This window comes from Fundulus heteroclitus, chromosome 20, assembly GCF_011125445.2.
Source record: "Fundulus heteroclitus isolate FHET01 chromosome 20, MU-UCD_Fhet_4.1, whole genome shotgun sequence".
Lineage (NCBI taxonomy): Eukaryota > Metazoa > Chordata > Actinopteri > Cyprinodontiformes > Fundulidae > Fundulus > Fundulus heteroclitus.
The window spans coordinates 26,970,763-26,989,785 of NC_046380.1; the positions used below are offsets into that span (position 1 = coordinate 26,970,763).

Consider the following 19,023-nt stretch of genomic DNA (forward strand, 5'->3'; position numbering starts at 1 on the left):
TTGCCTTTAAAACGCCCCCAAAAATAAAGGAGATTATGGGTTCATGTACGGTGGATTTAGAAAAAAAAAAAAAATTACACAGCTTCACCGAATTTCACGAACTTCACAGTGGTTTATACTTTTCAGCCATAGAACAACGCAAAGTGGCGCAAAATTGTGAAGCTAAATTGTTTTTTTTTTCTCTCTCTCACTTTTACATATTTTAGATATAAAATCTGAAAAGTGTGGCGTGCGTGCGTATTCAGCTGCAGGATTTGTGGTTGTCTCTATCAGCCCTGCGGATCAAGAGACAGGAGATTCTTGATGAGATTTAGGTCCGGGCTTTCGAACACATCAATATGCTTTAAACATAATGTCATCAATACCAACGGAAAATAAAATGAGGCCTAAAACTGAGAAATGGGGAATTCGTTTTAAATCATCAGAGAACCGGAGGTATTTCCATCAACACCAGGATCAATAACTACCTAAATACCACCATTTGTGATACTAAACACTTACTGTATGTGCTTGACCAGGTGGTGAGCAGTACAGGAGTACCACAGGGGAGTGTACTCTCACCCTTCCTTTTCACCGTGTACACCTCAGTCTCAGACAGTACAATACAAAGTCCTGTCATCTGCAGAAATACTCACATGACTGCATAAGCTGGAGGAATGGACCTGGGCAAGAAGCTGTGGACAAAAAGCTAGTGCGCTGCTTTTAATGTCAACAAAACAAATGAAGATTTGCAGTGGAGGAGTAAAAATATCTACCTTTGTGTTCGCCTCAACAATAGACTAAACTGGAGACACAGTTGTAGTGAGTGAAGTGATTGTACGTCTTGAAGAAGCTTCGGTCCCTCAGTGTTTACAGGGAGATGCTGAATATCCTCTATGAGTCTGCTGGGGTAGTAGCACCAGAGCCAATCACTTAAAAAATAATAACAAAGCTGATAAAGATGGCTGGCTCTGTTCTGGGGAATACTATCGAACCTCTGGAGATGATAGTGCTGAAAGGATGTTTCATAAAATGAAAAGCATTAAAAACAACCATGAGCATCCTCTTCATGAGACTATATTACAAAAACAGAGCAGTTTAAGAGAATAAAAAGAGATGTGACAAAATGTGGAAAAGTTGAAAGTGTATAAACTACACTGCATCAAGTTCAAACAATTATTTAAAAATGTAAATAGGATACAGTTGTCTCTTTGCTGATTAATGTATGTACATCTTTAAAAGATTCAGTCAGACAAGCAGTTATTTACTTGGCCATCTCTCCTCCACGTATAGTGTTTTGCACGGTGGAAATAGTTAATTGTTGGTCTCATCTGAGCATCATCTTCCATATGTTTGGTGTGTCGTTAAAATGGCTCGTGGTATACTTTAAACTAGACTTTTTACAGCTTTCTTTCAGCAAGTGCTTCAATCCTCCCCTTTCTCTGCCTGTCTGTTTAGGTAGACAGTCACGTCTTGGAAAGTTTTCAATTGTGCAATATTTTTAGGGGTGTCAGTGCAATAAATAAATAAAGAAAAGCACCGCAATATGTTTCAGCTTTTTTCTTTTTTTTTTGGTTTTGTTTTACATTTTTTTGGGTTTTGTTTTACATTTTACTTCTACTTCACAGCTATACGCAGAATTGTGTTGTTCTGTCTCATAAAAATCCCAATAAAATATATCTCAAATCTGTAGTTGTAACATACAAATGTTTGCAGGGCGCTGTATGTTAGCAAAAAAGGCTTTTTGGGATTGTCTATATGGTGTAGCTCCATGATTTTACCTTGGTCAAGCTGAACTAGATGTAATGTTCCCCAGATGCTACACAGATAAATTCAAGCTGTTATATATTAATTTTTTAATGTTACTATTTTATTTGAAACATCATAATATTAAATCCAATTTTATTTCAACCAATTTAACACTGCAACTGCTAAAATGCTACAACTTAAACCAGGCATGTGCACAGATAGACCCCTAGTGGTGCTCGAGACCTGTTGTTTTGTCTTATGAGGAAAAGTGCCTTTCTGCTGGAGCCTAATCTTTTACTTGATTCATCAATATCTAAACATAGAAATTACCTTCTTTTGGTATTTAATGAGTATTTATTTGAGTTTGTGTGCAAATTCTTGCCCCTCCTTCCTGCTCCTCCTCCACTTAGCCTTCATGGAGTACTGAGCGCTGGGCCCAACCTCTGCAGCCGCCACACTTCTCCTCTGACCCATAGCATCAGACAGACAGGTAATGTCTTTGCTTGTGACATTATTTGATGAAAAAATAGCTGTGGTCATTAACCTCATAGCGCCGCTGAAAACATTTTGTATGCCTTGTTATACAAAGAGTATTCATGTGTAATATAGACTACGTATTTTGTGCTCATGAAACCTGGAATTTCATAGAGAGGGGGGACTGGGGTGGGGTATACAGACAGCTGCAGCACACACACAGAAAAATAATGGAAATATAGCTTTAATAGTGAACAGATTAAACCAGCTATTTGTGTTGTTTCATTTAAAATCAGAATTTTTCAACAGGAAAGCCTAAAGGAAAAGGAAGCACAACCATATTTTGCAGGAGGATGTCAAGCAGCTCTCACAATGAAGTGTTGAAAATCAAAAGAAACACAATCTTTTATAATTACGGCATCTTAGCCAAAACTCTGTTCTGTGTAGGAAAAGTTGCCTTTGCTTTAGTCAAGGAGTTTTTTTTTTCATGCAAGCATTTATACTTGAGCAGTTGATGTATCATTTTGCTTGATAATTAAAAACAAATATAGTTAGAAGGTTAAATATAACACTCGATGATATAGATCGGCATTCAAAAAGAGATGTACAAAGAGGAAGGTGTTACTAAGCTGTGTATTTGATTTTATTTAGCACAATAGTATGGCTGTCGTTAACGTTAACACAGTTACTTGAACAATACTGCTCCTTTCACCTCAGCGGAGAGCCTCGCCTCTTTTGTCCTTTACAAAATATCAGATGCTACATTTCTATTTCAATTAGTCAGGGCAGAGATTATGGAAGTTTTAAGTTAGTACATATTTTTTGATGATTATTTAAGATATTGTTTGGTTGTGTTCTGTGTGTGTCTGCCTGGTATTCTCTATTTGATAATCTGGTTAACCCTGTTGGATTGGATGTGTACTGATTGTATCAACAAAAATTTAAATGTAAGTTACATATATCTCACTGTTTGCGTGTTTTTTTAAATGAATGTATTTGGCAAGGGGCCCCTTTTCTGGCTTGAGCACCTGCCTCCCCCAAAGATGTCTGCGGTGGTGTAGAGCTCTCCGCCGAACACTAGGTGGCGGCAGCGTCTCTCCGAGGTCAGCCCGCTGTCAGAAAGCACCGAAGAAGAAATTGGAGGAGGAAAAGAAACAGTTGGCTTTCTGTTAACAAACAAGGTTACACATTTATCTCAAAGGTATGTTAAATGACTCTCAGCTTTCTGGGACGAAAACTGCTCAATGATTCCGACACTTGTTGGACTCCATCTCTGTGTTTAAGCCCGTCTGAAGTGACAGGAAGAGGAAACAGGCGCTAATAATAGCAGCTTCTGTTAGTATCACTGGCTAGGAGTTAGCTGCTGGCGAGCTAAAGGCGTCCAGACTTGCTGCTTATTATGTCTGGTCGTTTTATTTCTGCGAGTGAAGCTTTTGTACAGTGGACGCACTTCTAAGTGGGACACAGAAGAAGCAAATCGGCCTCCCTGCTTCCTCATGCTAACACGCTGGCTCCTTGCTGTGACTCGTCGTCTCAAGGAAAACATCTGGAGCTTTTTAAGGGCACTAACATGACTTCACAGCCCCGGTTGCTGTCAGATGAGTCGGTCGCTTGTTTCAGGTCGTTACTCACCAGTGAAGCTCGGTGTTTTTCCTGTTCCTTGTGTTGCATGTTTACACATTTTCGTGTTAAACTAAACTTTAATGGCCTTTTATATTAGTTTAACCTCATGTAAAGCTGGAGCCATTTAATACAGGCATCCCCAGGACACCCGAATTAACCAAAAGCGAATAACAACAGTGATTATTAGGTTTTTATCGCGGATTTCTTCAAAACACGCCCGTCTTTACTATCCTGATAAATGTGGTTGCTGTGCTTAATGAATTATTGATTTTGTACGTAAAAATCAATCAATGTTACGCTAGATATGTACTCTTAGATGGATATCCTGCACCACAACCTTTAGAAGATGGTAAAATTGGAGATGGAAAAAGCCTTTCCTGCTGCTTTGTATTGATTTATCACATTATATCCCAATAAAATACGCTGAAATAAGCAGTTGAAACGTGAGAAAATGTGGAAAAGCTCAAGAGCTTTGGCAAAGCACCGTATGTGCAAAAAGTGGGAATGCTAATCATCTTGATAATAATAGTTTTATGTGTATTTTTTTATTTTATTTTTTGTTTGTGGCTATTCAGTGGAACAAAATGAACTTAAATCTCACTTTTTACTGCCACACACACATATATATATATATATATATATATATATATATAGATATATAGATATATATATATATATATAGATATATATCTATCTATCTATCTATCTATCTATCTATCTATCTATCTATCATTACCTTTATGTGTGCATTTATTTCAAATTTTAAAGATGTATTTTATTGATTAGTGATCTATTTCTTTTCAGGTGACCTATTACATGATGTGAGCTGGGCCTTTCAACACCCGAGTGTTGCTCTGAGAAATCCCAGTTTCAACTTGAGATGAGCATCTGGAGGAAACCTTGTGTCCGATCATGGATTTAGGACATTTTTGGCCCTTTTCAGTCTGACAACTCTAAGGGACATGGAGAAGGAAGCGGCTGAGAAAGAGATGGATGATGAGGAGGTTTGTGATGGTGATTTCGTCTCAGAGGCCAGTTTTTGTCAGCAGCAGACTGGAGAGACTGATGACTGCGTGGAGGAGGATAATATGGCCCATCTCAGATCTCAGGAAACACCAGTCATTGACTCTGGAGCTGGTGATGCGGAGTCATGTGAATCCATGGAGGCTCAAGAGGACACAGAAGAGGTTTCAGAAGACTTTAAGCACGACTTGGATCGTGAGAACCCAGGGGTTATAAATCAAGAGGAGGATGAAGCTGCAAAGGAGCAGCAGATGAACGGAGAGTCCGGCTGGAGGGCGTTGGGAGGCGGACGGCGGTGCAGGTTGAGAAGCGGCGGCTCTCTGTTCGAGCAGAGCGGTCAAAGTGCTTTCCCCCCGTTTCAGAAAGGCGGCATCCCGTCAAGCGGAAGTCGACACAAGCAGACACGCAGACGCAACCATCACCACCATCAGCAGAGCCGGGGTCGCAGGCGGACAGGAAAGCAGCTTTTCATGGCTTTCAGGGAGATGCTGTCGGAGTCTCTGAGTGTCTGGTGCATCTCGTGCGTCCACATGCTGATAGAGATCATTGTGACGTTAACTCACAACTGCGGCGTCGCGGTGGAAACCGGCGTTTTGAAACTTTACAACTTTGGGAAGCAGATTCTTGTTAAGATCACTGACCTGCCTGGAATGAAAGCAGACGTCGGTCGGGTTTTGAGATGGATAAAATGCACAGGAGCCGACCTTGTGGATAAAACTGCGAGGACTCTGAAGTGGTTAAAGACAGCCGCCTCGTCTTGTTTCAGAGTCTCCTGTGCTCTGGTTGTTTTCAGCTTTTGTTGGTTAAAGGGGATGTTGCTGCGTGTCGGCGGCGAGAGGGGGAAACGCTGGTGGACAGCTTTTCTAGACTCGCGGGTCTGGAAGAGGCTGGCGTCCGCGCTTGAGAGAGTCCGGAGCTGGTTCAGGAAGTACCGCAACAGATCGCCCGAGTCCCCAGGCAGAGCAGGAAAGGGCGAGCCTAGTCAGGAGCTGGAGCGACTGCTGGCGCTGGCAGAGGTGCCGGAGGGGGAGCTGGACCCCTTCACGGTGCTTGGCGTGGAGGTACACGCCACCGAGACCGAGCTGAAGAAGGCCTACAGGCAGCTGGCTGTCCAGGTGTGTGCCGTTAATCCACATACGAGGATTCATGGGGCGAGGGGGTCTGTTTTCCGCCTTTACTCAAGTGACTTTTACCCGTCTGCTTTCAGGTCCATCCAGACAAGAACAAACATCCGCGAGCCGGAGAGGCGTTCAAAGTTCTGAGGGCAGCCTGGGATATTGTCAGCAACCCTGAGACACGGCGAGAGTATGAGCTGTGAGTAGGAGAGAGTAATGGGATGTTGCTCTCAGACGCAGAACAGGGACAAAACAGGGACCGTGGGGCAACAAAAACAAGGAGTTCAGACCAAAGCCTTGCAGTTCTGCTTTGTATCGACCCCAAACTGAATGATTTCAATGTGAAAGGCACAATATGTCCACCTTAGGATCTGCTTTATTTGCTAGGTACACGTATCAGAATTTGTGTTATACGTGCAGGTGCACATACAACACAACATACAACCTACATGTCCACAGTGTGATGAGCGCAGACAGTGAGAATGCTGGAATAGATGAGAAATATATATAATGTTATGTGCATGAGGTAGGAGGACAGCTTTGGTTTACAGTATGTACAACATGACAATATGAACAATAAAAATGAACAACACCTTTTCAAAACATAAAATACATTATCTTGATTTTTACTTCTCTTTTTTTAGCTGTAGTTATTTGCTCAGATGATGCAGTTGTGAGCTTTATGTTTTACACTCAGTTTAGTCCTATTTACACACTATAATAGACTGTCGCTGCCTCCACTTTGCATGTGCAGATATGTTTTCTCTCCAAAATGAAGAGGAAGACAAATACAGGCCACTCCATGACGCCATTTACTTTTGCTAAATGTGACGGCACCAGATTGGTGTCTGCTTCTAACTCTGAAATTAGACACAAACATTGAGTGAGCAAATTGCCTCTCTGCATGGACACAGATGCCCCCCCCCGCTTCCTCCGCCTTTTTGAAGAAGCATTATGCGTGCATTTAGAGGAAGGCCCACTTACATTTATGTGAATTACAGGCAGGGAGAATAGCGTTGTGTTCCTAATTGCAATAGATGAGATTGCAAAAGGATGAAATCAAAATACCGTCTGCTGAAAAATGGCTGTAATTGTGATGCAAAGAAGGATATTTCTTCAGACGCCTGTAATTTCAGATATAATTTTTTTCTGATCAAATAAGTTGTTGAACTTTCCAACGGATGCTAAACACAGAGGTTAATACACTGAATGATATTGAGGAAAAAAAAGAATATTAAAAGAAATAGAAACCAGATTGATCGATATCGATAATTATCAAAAAATACAAAAGTCTATTTTAAGTGCAGCCCTGGCCATTTTATGCTGTCACTCAATGACCTATTTTTAGATAAAGAACACATAAACTCTGAATTCAGACATATATTCAACCAACTTTTTACCAGAGCTGCAAGATTTTTAAATAGAAAAAAGGAACACATGCTCTCTGAACTCCATGAAGGGGGCGGAGCTTAGTGACGGGGGATATCCTGGGTCTGTGTTTGTGATTGGTTGGGAGGATGTAGTGACTGTAGTATTAACCTACATGGATGCTAGAATACAAAAGGAAGGAAAACCGATCTTCTATTGAACTTTTTATTGACCCTTTTTTTCTGTCGCGCCACACGTCCATCGATCGATCAATAGATGCTGTTATTGAATTATCGTCTCTCACCGACCGCAGTGAAGGATTTCACAATCTGCAGCATCAACTAATGATTTAGAAATGTAATCTTAATGTAGTTTCCTTTTGCCAGATGTTCTCAAAGTTTTAAGGAATTCCTCGTCAGATGTTGGTTTGCTAAGATAATTAGTGCAAAAAAAAAAAAAAGAATAACGTACATCTTTTCTCTCCCTTTGATCATTTCTGCTTTGCTGCATTTGTGGCTGAAGAGAAAACAACTAGGACCAAAAGCAAACATAGGTGCAGGTTGCTCCGATACGCAGGTAGCGATGGGGAATGTTTGACCCTGTGTTTATTACAATCTGCTGCTTCCTGATTCCAGTGCAGGAAAAAAAGAAAAGATTTTAAATCCCCCCCCATAGATTTATTCAGTATGTGACGTCTGAGTGGTCTTAAATCATTAATCGGTCGTTTGTTTCCCACACAGGAAGCGCATGGCGGCAACTGAGCTCTCAAAGTCCATGAACGAGTTCCTCACTAAGCTGCAGGATGACCTGAAGGAGGCTATGAACACCATGATGTGCACAAAGTGTGAAGGCAAGCACAAGTACGTTGATGCACATCATCATCATCATCATCATCCTCACCATCCTCACCACCTGATTGTATATATAAGCCTCAGCAGCTCCAAACCAAACCAAACCAAATCCAGTGCTGCGCGTTACTCACTTCCTCCGTCACCTGTGTCTGCAGGCGGTTCGAGATGGACCGGGATCCCGCCGAAGCCCGCTTCTGTGCCGAGTGCAGCCGTTGCCATGGCGCCGAGGAGGGAGACCTGTGGGCGGAGTCCAGCATGCTGGGCTTACGCATCACGTACTTTGCTTGCATGGAAGGAAAGGTGTATGATATCACAGGTGAGCAGCTGTTTTTTATTCAGATTTCTTCACGCAGGATGTGAAGCCGATTCACTCGCCGGGGCCGGAGCGCGCTTCATGAGAAACGCACTGCTCCTTCCCCTTGAACTTTATGCCTGTTTTCACGTCACAACCACAGACTGGTGAAGTTGAAGGAAATGATGACGTTTGCAGAAATGTACCGGATTGTTCATCAGCTGAAAGTTCATCCCTCTGAAAGTTCAAATAAAGCGGTGGCACCACCATGCCGGGGGAGACTCGCTGCTTGTCGTCAGGGCTGGCTGAAATGAAAACCTGTCAGAGGCTGCAAAAGACCTCAGACGAGGGCAGAGGTTCGCCCTCCAGCAGATAGAGGACCCTGAAACTACAGCCAGAGCCACGGCGGTAAAGCTTTAGGTCGAATCGTGTTCATGCGTTAAATTGGCTCAGTCAAAGCCTAGACTTAAAAGTCTGGGCTTGTTACTTCAGAAAACTGCTGAAAAGTTCGAGGGCTTTGAAAAGTTTAGCAAGGTGTCGATCATGTTTATGGGCAGAACATGGTCAGCCGCTTAAAAACTGCATCAGAAGTAGCTGGTGCTCTTGTTTTTTTTTTTTTTCATAGGGCAGTGTTGTAGCCTTAAAAGAAAAAAGAAAAACAGGAAGTGAAACTGTTGTGAGCTGTTAAAGAAACTGACATTTATCTACGCCTAGTCTGAGCTCTGAAGTATCAGGCCAGTAGAAAAATAATGTTGTCTAAACCAGATCTTCAGGTTTACTGCAGAAGCATAAAGAAGTTGATTCACTTTTGATTATTAACTTGTTGAAGCGACTTTGTTCAACAACAACAACAATAAGCTCTCTTAAAGTCCGTCTGCAGCCTTTCAGCCTCATGTCTGCAGTGTTACTTTGTCAAAGTAACACTTTCTTTCTTTTTTTCTTGCATTTTGTTAAAGATTTCTGTCGTTTTCGGTCTGATTTTTATTCCCCTGTTGTATGCAGTATTTCAGCCAAACGTTCTTACTCCTTATCTGACTCTGCAATAGTTAGCGACACAAAGATGTCCTGTAGCTGAAGATCTGTAGTCTCTGGACAGATTCTACAAAGCCGCCCTACGCAGCAGGAGACGGTTGATGTTGTTTGTTTGGGTTCAAGCGTTCCCACTTTGATCACATTCTTGTGTTTTTTTTTTTTTTTTCAGATGAGGCTTTAAGAACCAAATCTGTTTTGCCACAGTTCTTTGAAGCGAGAATCCATATTTTTGCAGTCTTATTCACATTTCCCCACATAAACCTTAACACTTATAAAATCAGCTTGGGTTCGTAGCCTCTTCAGTTTCAGGCTTTGACCTCCGGCTGAACTTGCTTGGGACGCCCACTCTTGGGAGGGGTGACGACGGTCCTGCACGTCTTCTAAATAGTTTTGAATGAGCTTATAAAAACTCCCCAGACAGATCCGCAGCTATATTTGCTTCTCTGACACCTTGATTGATGACGTTCGCCCTAAAACTCTGTGTTACGCTGACAATGGGGAACCACAAGTTTACCCTCACTCTGCTTGCAGCTGTTTATCCTTATATATATATATATATATATATATATATATATATATATATATATATATATATATATATATATATATATATATATATATATATATATATATATATTGCAGCTTAGAACATGTTGAAATGTTTTTATTTTTGGCTTGTTTACGAGGTTAATCTGTAAATTAAATCTGAAAAGGTGTTATTTTTATATTGGGGAGCCAGGTAAGGCTATGAGTACCAGTTTTCTTACTAGATAGGCTGAACAGTGCCAGCATGCAGGAAGCAGTGGGTTATTTAAGCCGTCAGAGAGCGTCTTCGTGCAAAATATGGCCGCCGCTCATCTGTGACCTTCTGCTGGTCGATGCTTGACGTTGACAGACTAAGTCGTTCGCCTCCACACACGGTGGCTGAGCTTTTATTTTTGCCTTTCTGCTGCTGTGCTGTCGCCACGTTTAAAAGCTGAAGCGACTGACCTGTAGCGTATCGAGCCGTGTGAGAGTCCGGCATGTTAGAGGTTAACCTCTTTCCAGTCTTTTCTATATGCACAGCAGACCTTTTTTATGTTTATTTTTGTTTTGTTTTAAACAAACTGTTGGTTAAAGCTAATGTTTAGATATTATTTTGGGTGGCTGCTTCGCCTATGGCTCGATGTGCATTGATGATTTGCTTGTTTGCTGTCGTGTTTCAGAGTGGGCAGGTTGCCAAAGAATAAGCATTTCCCCCGATACCCATCGTGTGCCGTACCACATCTCCTTCGGTTCAAAGAACAACAGCAACGCCCCGCGGCACAGGTACGTCCACCCACCCCACCCCTAAGGCTACAGGCGCATCTCACCAAACCAGAATATCTCCCAAAGGTGCATTTACCTAATTGTTTAATCCAAAAGGAGAAACTCTTACGTTACATGAAGTTTCATTATATATTCCATGGGTTTATATCCGTTAGTTAGGTCTGAGGAAAACTCGAGGTGTGGCCGACATGAAGGACTTTTTTACTCTTTAGGTGCATAAAAGGGTAATAAAACCTCTACTTCAGTTAGTTGATAGTGATGTAGTTAGTTTTTCCTCTAGAGACCAGCCTTTTTTGTCTGCTTTATAGCTTTGTTTAATTAAAGCTAAAACAAGATGTCAATTCATTTTAGTGGACACAACTTAAAATGGTCCAAAAAAATAATAATAATAACATTTCGCTGAGCTGAAAGGATGAGCTAATGGTAGATAACACCGCTGCTGTCCTCCCTGTCAGTAAAACATAATTTCTGTCTACATTCAAACAAAGTCAACATGTGTTGCAACTGTTCTAAAGCTTTTCTTTTTTTTTTTTTTTTACGGTGTTGTAATTTCTGATAAGTCTGCCTGGTGGATAGGAGGGATTTGCATTGAACTTTGCTTTTATTGCTGGCTCAGCGGGGACCGTAAAGCCTCCCTGACTATCAAATGTCAAATGAGTCGGCTTTATTGCCTTAACCGGGCCACACAGGTCGAAAGCACTTAGAGGGGCGCTGTCCAAGTTGGAGGAACTTGTGGGCCACGAAAATCTACATATTTTACTTAAAGAAATTCTTGTTTTATTTTACTGCTTAAAAATAAACCTGAGTATTTTAATGAAACTAGCAAAGTTATTGGCTTTTTGTAGGGATTTGTCAACCATTGTAGATCTGAAATATAAAAAATAATCTTACAGATCTGCCTTATTAAAATCATTTCCTGAATTTTTTTAGGTCAGTTGTTTAGGATTTAAATAGCCTTGAAAATGTTTCTTGTCTGTCCTCAGCAAAAACGACGGGATATCGTTCACTCGTTCGTCAAAAAAAGAGGCTTTTTGTTTTCTAAACCAAGTTTAACAAATGATGTGCGCCCTAACTCGCTGAATGTTTGTGGTCCTATGTACTTTATTGCTGGACGATATAGAAAAAAAAACATATCGATAAAATAGAAATGATATTGATCAATATCGATAATTATCAACAAATTCAAAACATATATTTTAAGTGCAGCCATGGACGTTTTATGCTGTTGCTTAATGACCTATTTTTTTTAGATTTTTAGATAAAGAACACACAAACACTGGATTCAAACATAACCCTTTATTCAACCAACTTCTTACCAAAACTGCAAGTTTTTAAAAAAGAAAAGAGAACATTTGCTCTCTGAACTCTTTGAAGGAGGCGGGGCTTGGTGACGGAGCGTTCCTGGGTCTGCATTTGTGATTGGTTGGGAGGATGTAGTGACTGTAATATTAACCTATAGGGCTAGAATGCATTAGGAAGGAAAACTGTTATTCTATTGAACTTTTTATTGACCCTTTTTTTCTATCATCGATATATATCGTTATTGAATTATTGTCTAGCCCTACTTTATGTTTTACCTAATTGTTCCCATTTTATGGAATAATTTTGCATGATTGAAAGCCTCACCCTAGAAAGGTAAAACATTATGCATCTGCATCGTCCGCCTGTGCTGGCGGGCCAAATCTCTGCCATCGGGAGCTGCACAGATTAATTGTAAAAAGCACTTTGGTAGCAATACGTTTAGGAATTGAGGATGCTTTAAAGTCTCCTGATTTCTCTCTTTAACTTTCCCCTTCACTCCTGACCACAACACTTTTTATCTGAAGACAAGTTCTGCTCTTAACGCTAATACCTAATTTCTCTTCTTTCGGTGCACGCCGCAATATGGAAGATAGTTGACACTTGGGGGTGCTATATTACATGTTTTATTCAACTAACACAGTTTTAAAGTTGCTCAAGTGCCACAAAATGGATTATTAAAAAAGATGCAGATAAAGTGTTTTTCTTCACGAATGAACAATTTCCTTTAGATTTGAAACGGCATCAAAATGTCAGCATGTATGCGAAAGCAAAGCAAAAGTGGATTGGATAACAGTTTATTTAGAGTGGCTCACTTAAATTGTAATAATGTACAATTAACCTGAACTCGCACTGTCTACATGTTTAAGTTACAAAACAAGCTTTTATTTGATGTTTTCTCACAACAAGCATAAAGAGAGCAGCGGTATTAATGTCGTTGGTACGGACGGCGGGGCAGTTCTGCTGGTCCTGCCTTCATTAGGAAAACCGGTATCACTTTATTTGAAGGGGTGTACATAAGACTGACATTACACTGTCATAAACATGACATAACACCTGTTATGAACATAAATGACTCCTTATGAATGTTTAGGACTGTTGTCATTAATTGTCATTCGGTAAATTATGACACTATTAAAAAAAAGTTGACATTGTTTAACATGTCTTTGTTATGACAAGCCCTTAATTTAACAAAACCCCAAGTCAAGACCTTAATTTAACCTAATCCCAAATCAAACCCTAAATTTAACCTAATCCCAAATCAAGCCCTTAATTTAACCTAATCCCAAATCAAGCCCTTAATTTAACCTAATCCCAAATCAAGCCCTAAATTTAACCTAATCCCAAATCAAGCCCTAAACTTAACTTTGTCTCTGTTAATGTCAAGTTGTTATAACAAAGACATGTTAAACAATGTCAACTTTGCTTTAATAGGGACATAATTTACCAAATGACAACAGTCCTAAACATTCATAAAGAGTCATTTATGTTCGTAACAGGTGTTATGTCATGTTTATGACAGTTTAATGTCAGTCTTATGTAGACCCCTTCAAATAAAGTGTAACCGGAAAACCTTCATGATGACAGCATGTTGTTGTTCACAACACTTTGAGTTTGGGGCCTTTTTGCTTCCTTTGCGACTGTGAAATAACACGAGCAGCACTCAGCCTGGCTCGTGTCCAGTTAAAAACAGAGGCTGTTTAAAACTGATCCAAAGTTGCAGAAAATGTTGGGAGTCTCAATAGGAGAAAATTATGAAATGACCCATTGATCGAGGGAAAAAAAGGGAATTGTGAATAAAATAAATCCTGTGTAGGGTTTGTTGCACCTCATTAGTATCTCAGCCCACTGCTTTTTTTCATGGAGTTTTGCTATTATCTTTATTTATTTTCTTTCTCAGGTAGGCTCCAGCTTTCTCATACAGTGGTTAAAAGCTTTGTAGCAGAAATCTTCCAAACGTATCAGATGCAGATCGTTTCCTGGTGTTTTGGGTTTATTTTCCATCGTAGATGGAGCCTGAAACCAGCCTTGGCTGTAAATCTGTGAAATCTTCTCAGACTTTTCAGGCAGAGGGTTGAAGTGTTTGTTCAACAAGTTGATTAAACAAATACTGGATAAAGAAATAAAAGCATTTTGTTCCCACGTCTCCTTTCAGGAGCCCCTCAGAGCACGCCACAGGACCTTCCAACCCGGCCGATTTACAGGACTTCTTCAACAGAATGTTTAAGGGTGGACCGCCGAGTGACATGGCTGCCAACGGCGGAGGCTTTTTCCCCTCAGGTCCGCCCAGTCATCATCACCCAGCCGGCGCCGGGGCGAGCCCTTTCTCCCCGCCGCCGGGTCCCACGGGCTTCTACATGCCGGGCGGCCATCGGCCGGAGTCCAGCGAGACGTGGCCCGACGGTGGCAAGCCCCCCCGCAGGAGAAAGAAGGTCCGGAAACCCTTCCAGAGGTGAAGCCCGCTCACTCGTTTGTGTGTCAAAACCGGGACACGACGATCACATAAAAAAAAAAAGGCCATGTTTGTTTCTCGCCTGCCTGTCGGCATGCCAAGATCTGAAGCGGGAAGAGCGGTTGAGTTTGGAGCTGCAGTCAGACGAGCCGAGCAGGGAGGGGGATCAGGAGGAGGAAGCGGTGGGGCGAATCTCAGTGTTGAAGGCCAAGGAAGTGTCAGTGACGGTGCTTTATCTGTCATTTTCATCTTAACGTGTCGGTCTTAACCATGACTGTAGCCTTGAAAACCGAAATCCCTCTAATGCTGGAATGAAGCATTTTTTTTTTGGTTGTTTTTTTGAGAAGTTCCTGCCAAATCTGTTATTGCATGATTGATTCACCTTGTTGTTTCTTTTTCTCTTTTGTTGAACGCTTCGGTTTTCTTCCTTCTCTTTTGTATCAGGCTAGTTCTTCCACGTAGGGAGAGAAACGGTTATGGAGGGCGCTACAGTCGTTAGGGTTTACGGATCGCTAACTGAGAAGCGAGGACGGGGGGGGGGCGTCAGTGTTACTGTTGTTTTTGCTGTGTGTTCGTTCATTTCTGCTTCCAGATCAAAGCCTTGTCCTTCATGTTTTTAGAGGTGATCCGAGCCAAACAGAAGTATCGTATTCATTTCTCCGTTCTTGACTGAGTGCGGTTCAGGTTGTCCTTGCAGTGTCTTGCAAAAGTATTTATTTATACCCGTTGAGCCTTTTTTTTTTTTTACTTTTTTTGATTGCGTCCCTAAAATCCTCTTGTGTTTTACTGGGAATTTATAAGATGAACCAACACAAATCAGTACATAACTATGCACTGAAAGATCTAAATTCGTTTTTTGTTTTGTTTTTTTTAAACAAATAAAATGCTATAAAGGGTGCTGTACAGTTTCTAATAACGACTCGGTTAATACTTTGTAGAAAAACGCATATTGCTTCAATTCCAACTGCAGGTCTTTTGGGGGCATGTCTCCTCCCTCCTTTGCTCATCGTTCTTTGCACAAATCAAGCTCAGTGAGATGAGATGGAGGCTGTCTGTGAACGTCCGTTTTCCACAGAATTACATTTTTAACACTTTAATGGGCTTTGATAGAAACCACCCCACCGTTCTCCTGCCGGGAGGTGAGAACGGCCATGTTTTCCGCCATGTCCGCCATGTTTTCCGTATTTAGCTCCGTGCGTCGTTCAGTCATCTCCTATAAACTTCCCTGCCTCGGCTGAAGAAGAGCACGCCCGCAGCGCGATGCATTCACTACCCTGTTTCCACAGTGGGAATAGTGTTTTCAACCTGCCGCTTCTCGCCACAAGTAGAGTTCTGGATATATAGGATGCAAAAGTCCAGTGTTGGTCTCATCAGGGCACAGCACCTTCTTTCCGCATGTCTGCTTTTATCCTCAGCGTGACCAGTGGTAAAAACCGTAAATAGGACTTGGAAGTGCTCGCTCATTGCCTCTCGTCAGCAGATGTGTGGAGCGGGCCTCTTGGCTGCTTCTCAGATTCCTGCGCTCCTTGCACGGCGTGTGAGTTTAGAGGAGCAGCCACGTCCCGGTAGGCTTGCAGTTGTGCCACAGTTCATTTCTGAACTTTTTCATACGTCTTTGTGCGACGTCCGACGCTCCGAGTGTTGTTTTATAACCCAAACCCGCTTTAAACTCCTCAACAGCGCTCTCCCTTACCATTGGTTGTCAGCTTTTTTTTTTATCAGCATATTTGTGGCTGAATAAAAGTGCACAGGCACTTTTTTTGATTAATTTTTTATTTTTGTTGTTGATAAATAAAAAAAATCAAGGGATGTGAATACTTTTGCAAGGCATTGGGACGTGTTTGAGTAGTAATGCTGCAGATCTCCCAAAAAACCTGGGAAGTCTATACTATTTCCATTTGTTCAATAAAAACAGTTTTAGTGAAGATATTCTTTCAGAGAAAGGTTTTTTTAAGTCACTCATAATTTGCTTCTCATCACCAGGCTTCGTACCCGTCGCTATGATCACACATTTATTTGGACCATCTGTAATGTGTGATGGAGGGTGTTTGTGTCCTGAAAACAGTTTTTTTTAGGCTAATTTCCATAAGATTTTAATAAAAAAAGCAGCTGATTCAGGGGAAAAAAATGATTCGACTGGGATCAGAAGGTCCACCGATCTGAAACCGAGGCGCTGTTCAGATGCAGAATGCGTCGTTGCTTTTTTTTGCTCTGACTCGCACAGCAAGACCGACCGAGGAAGACGAAGGCCACAAAAATGTTTATGCTGCTACGCTGACGGTTCACGGCGGTTTTTATTCTTACATAGCTGGTAAAATAATTCATGTTCCAGCTATCTAAATATTACTGCATTTTCCTCCTGAGCTGAGGTGGTTGCACCTTTGTTTTTATTTTTTTAGCATGACCGTCATTGTTACACATTTAATTCTTCTTCTCAGCCGCTGATGTCCAGGTCCGCGTCGTTTCCTGCAGACTCTTATTTAATTGCAGCTGTTGTGGTTCAGATTTCCACATTACAGGTTCATAGGAAGTCCGCCCAGTGCATTCTGGTTGCATTAGCATAAAAAAAGGCAACCGAGTTCACACGGGCCTTGAATGGAAATGAGTTCATGGTTAATTGAACCTTTTTTTTTTTTTTTTTTTTGCCTGTAGCCTTGTAAAAGCAATCTGCTACATTGTTTACACCTGACTTGAAGATTGTGGGCAGTTATTGAAAAGGCAACTCGTTATGTGTGTGTGTGTGTGTGTGAGGCACTTGATAAAGGCTATATTTTATATTCATAAAAAGGTTTTCTATTGTGTTAATCTTCTTTTTCTTTTTGCACACACCCAGCGCTAGTAAATGAATAAAAAAAAAAAAAAGTAGACTGACTTTGATTCAGTGATTTTTCACGCTAGCTGCGGGTGAGCGTCAGGTCCTGCTCACCCAGCTCTCAGATTTTCCCAGCCGTTTGCACAGGCGTCACGCTCTGCAGAAGATGCGTGCGGAGCCAATGCCTAAAAGGAGCTCCTGTTGCAAACGCTCGACCGCGCGGGAAGACGTCGCTTCTCTTAACCTGCTGAGAATATTCGGAGTCGTTTGTCCGGTTTTCCGGCCACGAAGGAAATGCGTGGAACTCGAGGTGCAGGCTCCAAGATGTACAGCTAGCTCTCCTGTGAAGGCCAAAGGTTTTAAGGTGAGGGGAATTTCAGGGTCTGATCTTTAAAAGTCATTTGCGACTCCCGTTAGCCCCTGATCCTCAGTTCCCGCAGACGTCGGAGCTGGAAGGGTTGAGACTTGTCCGCTTGAGGAAGTGCACAGCCTCTCCCCCCCGGTGTGACTGCGTCAGTTGTCTTGCTTTCTTTTCGTCTCTTTTGTGATTTGAGAAAATGAAGTGCTGTACGTTCTAAAAGGTAGCAGTCCAGAGTCCAAGAAGCCCGTGAACGAGCCGAACGACGCGTCAGTGTTCCGTTTCCTTTTTCGCGTTTTTTAAACAGATTATGCAGAACTGTTGCAAAAACATTTGACAATCATCAGGGTTTTTTTGTATGAAGTTAAGAGGCGAGTTCCCAGTTTTAAAAGTGATATTCTTGGGTTTCTTTCCCCTGCTTACTCTGGTTTTCAAAAATAAAGATGATTTCCAAGGTGTGCAATGTTTCCTGTGTTTTCTGCTCATTTCTGACCTACTTGCCATTGTGCAGAACATTTTTACTCAGGAAGCATCCTGCTGTCTGCAGCGGTCCTTTCATCTAACCTTAAGTGGATGAAAAGGGAAAGAAAAGTAAGTAAAAGCACAGCGTCAACATTTTACCTCATTTTCCACTTATTGACCTTTAACCGGCTGTGTTATGCTTATGAAAATGGGGCAGGGCACCCATAAGTCTCTGCTCCTTACAAGGAGCGGTTTGAAATAGCACGACTCACTGGTGTTATGAAGGATAAAAAAACCCCAGCAGATTCATTAATGAGGACTCCTGGGTCAGTAGAAAGCAATCTTCCATATATTAATATGCTGCTTTGCAAACATTCATAGCCTTTGAAGACTGCAACATTTTCAGGCTACAACCACAAACCTCGATGGATCAACACAAAGTAGCGTGTATTTGGGAAGGGGAAGTCAAAGCTATAGTTTTTACAAAGAAAAGTCTGTTATGCATTTTATTTGTCCCACTTCTGCCATGATAGCCCTGAATAAAACGCTGTGTAACCAATAACCATCAGGAGCCACCTAACCGGTAAACACAGCCGAGCCAGAGCATTACAGTTTACGATTGCATGTAAACTAAAAACAAATTAATTACATAATTATCAACACTTTACACTCAAGGCGCAAAGCATTGGACCAGATTCTCACCACTATAAACACAAAGATGGCCTCACACTTTTTGCAGAACAATACACACAGTGATTTGTTATACACTAAACTGATTTGTCTACATTAGACACAGAAGTTTAACATGATGTCTTTTCGTTGTGAT

The 19,023-nt window shown here is 41.5% G+C and overlaps 1 protein-coding gene across 1 annotated transcript; it reads left to right on the forward strand.

Annotated features, from left to right (window-relative positions):
- The first annotated feature begins 3,299 nt into the window (after window positions 1-3,299).
- On the forward strand, window positions 3,300-18,193 carry dnajc14 (DnaJ (Hsp40) homolog, subfamily C, member 14). The gene is made up of 7 exons (XM_012881160.3): window positions 3,300-3,403; window positions 4,630-5,963; window positions 6,056-6,162; window positions 8,072-8,191; window positions 8,338-8,498; window positions 10,712-10,814; window positions 14,269-18,193. The coding sequence occupies exons 2-7, from the start codon at window positions 4,788-4,790 to the stop codon at window positions 14,567-14,569; spliced, it is 1,968 nt and encodes a 655-aa protein (XP_012736614.2). The 5' UTR covers window positions 3,300-3,403; window positions 4,630-4,787; the 3' UTR covers window positions 14,570-18,193.
- The last annotated feature ends 830 nt before the right edge of the window (window positions 18,194-19,023 follow it).

What these genes read in the sequence shown, in the direction of transcription:
- dnajc14 (XM_012881160.3), top strand. Translation starts at nt 4,788, where the DNA reads ATGGAGAAGGAAGCGGCTGAGAAAGAGATGGATGATGAGGAGGTTTGT. An exon ending in ACACGGCGAGAGTATGAGCT is followed by an intron (nt 6,163 to 8,071) that starts GTGAGTAGGAGA and finishes TTTCCCACACAG; the next exon opens with GAAGCGCATGGCGGCAACTG. An exon ending in AAGTGTGAAGGCAAGCACAA is followed by an intron (nt 8,192 to 8,337) that starts GTACGTTGATGC and finishes CTGTGTCTGCAG; the next exon opens with GCGGTTCGAGATGGACCGGG.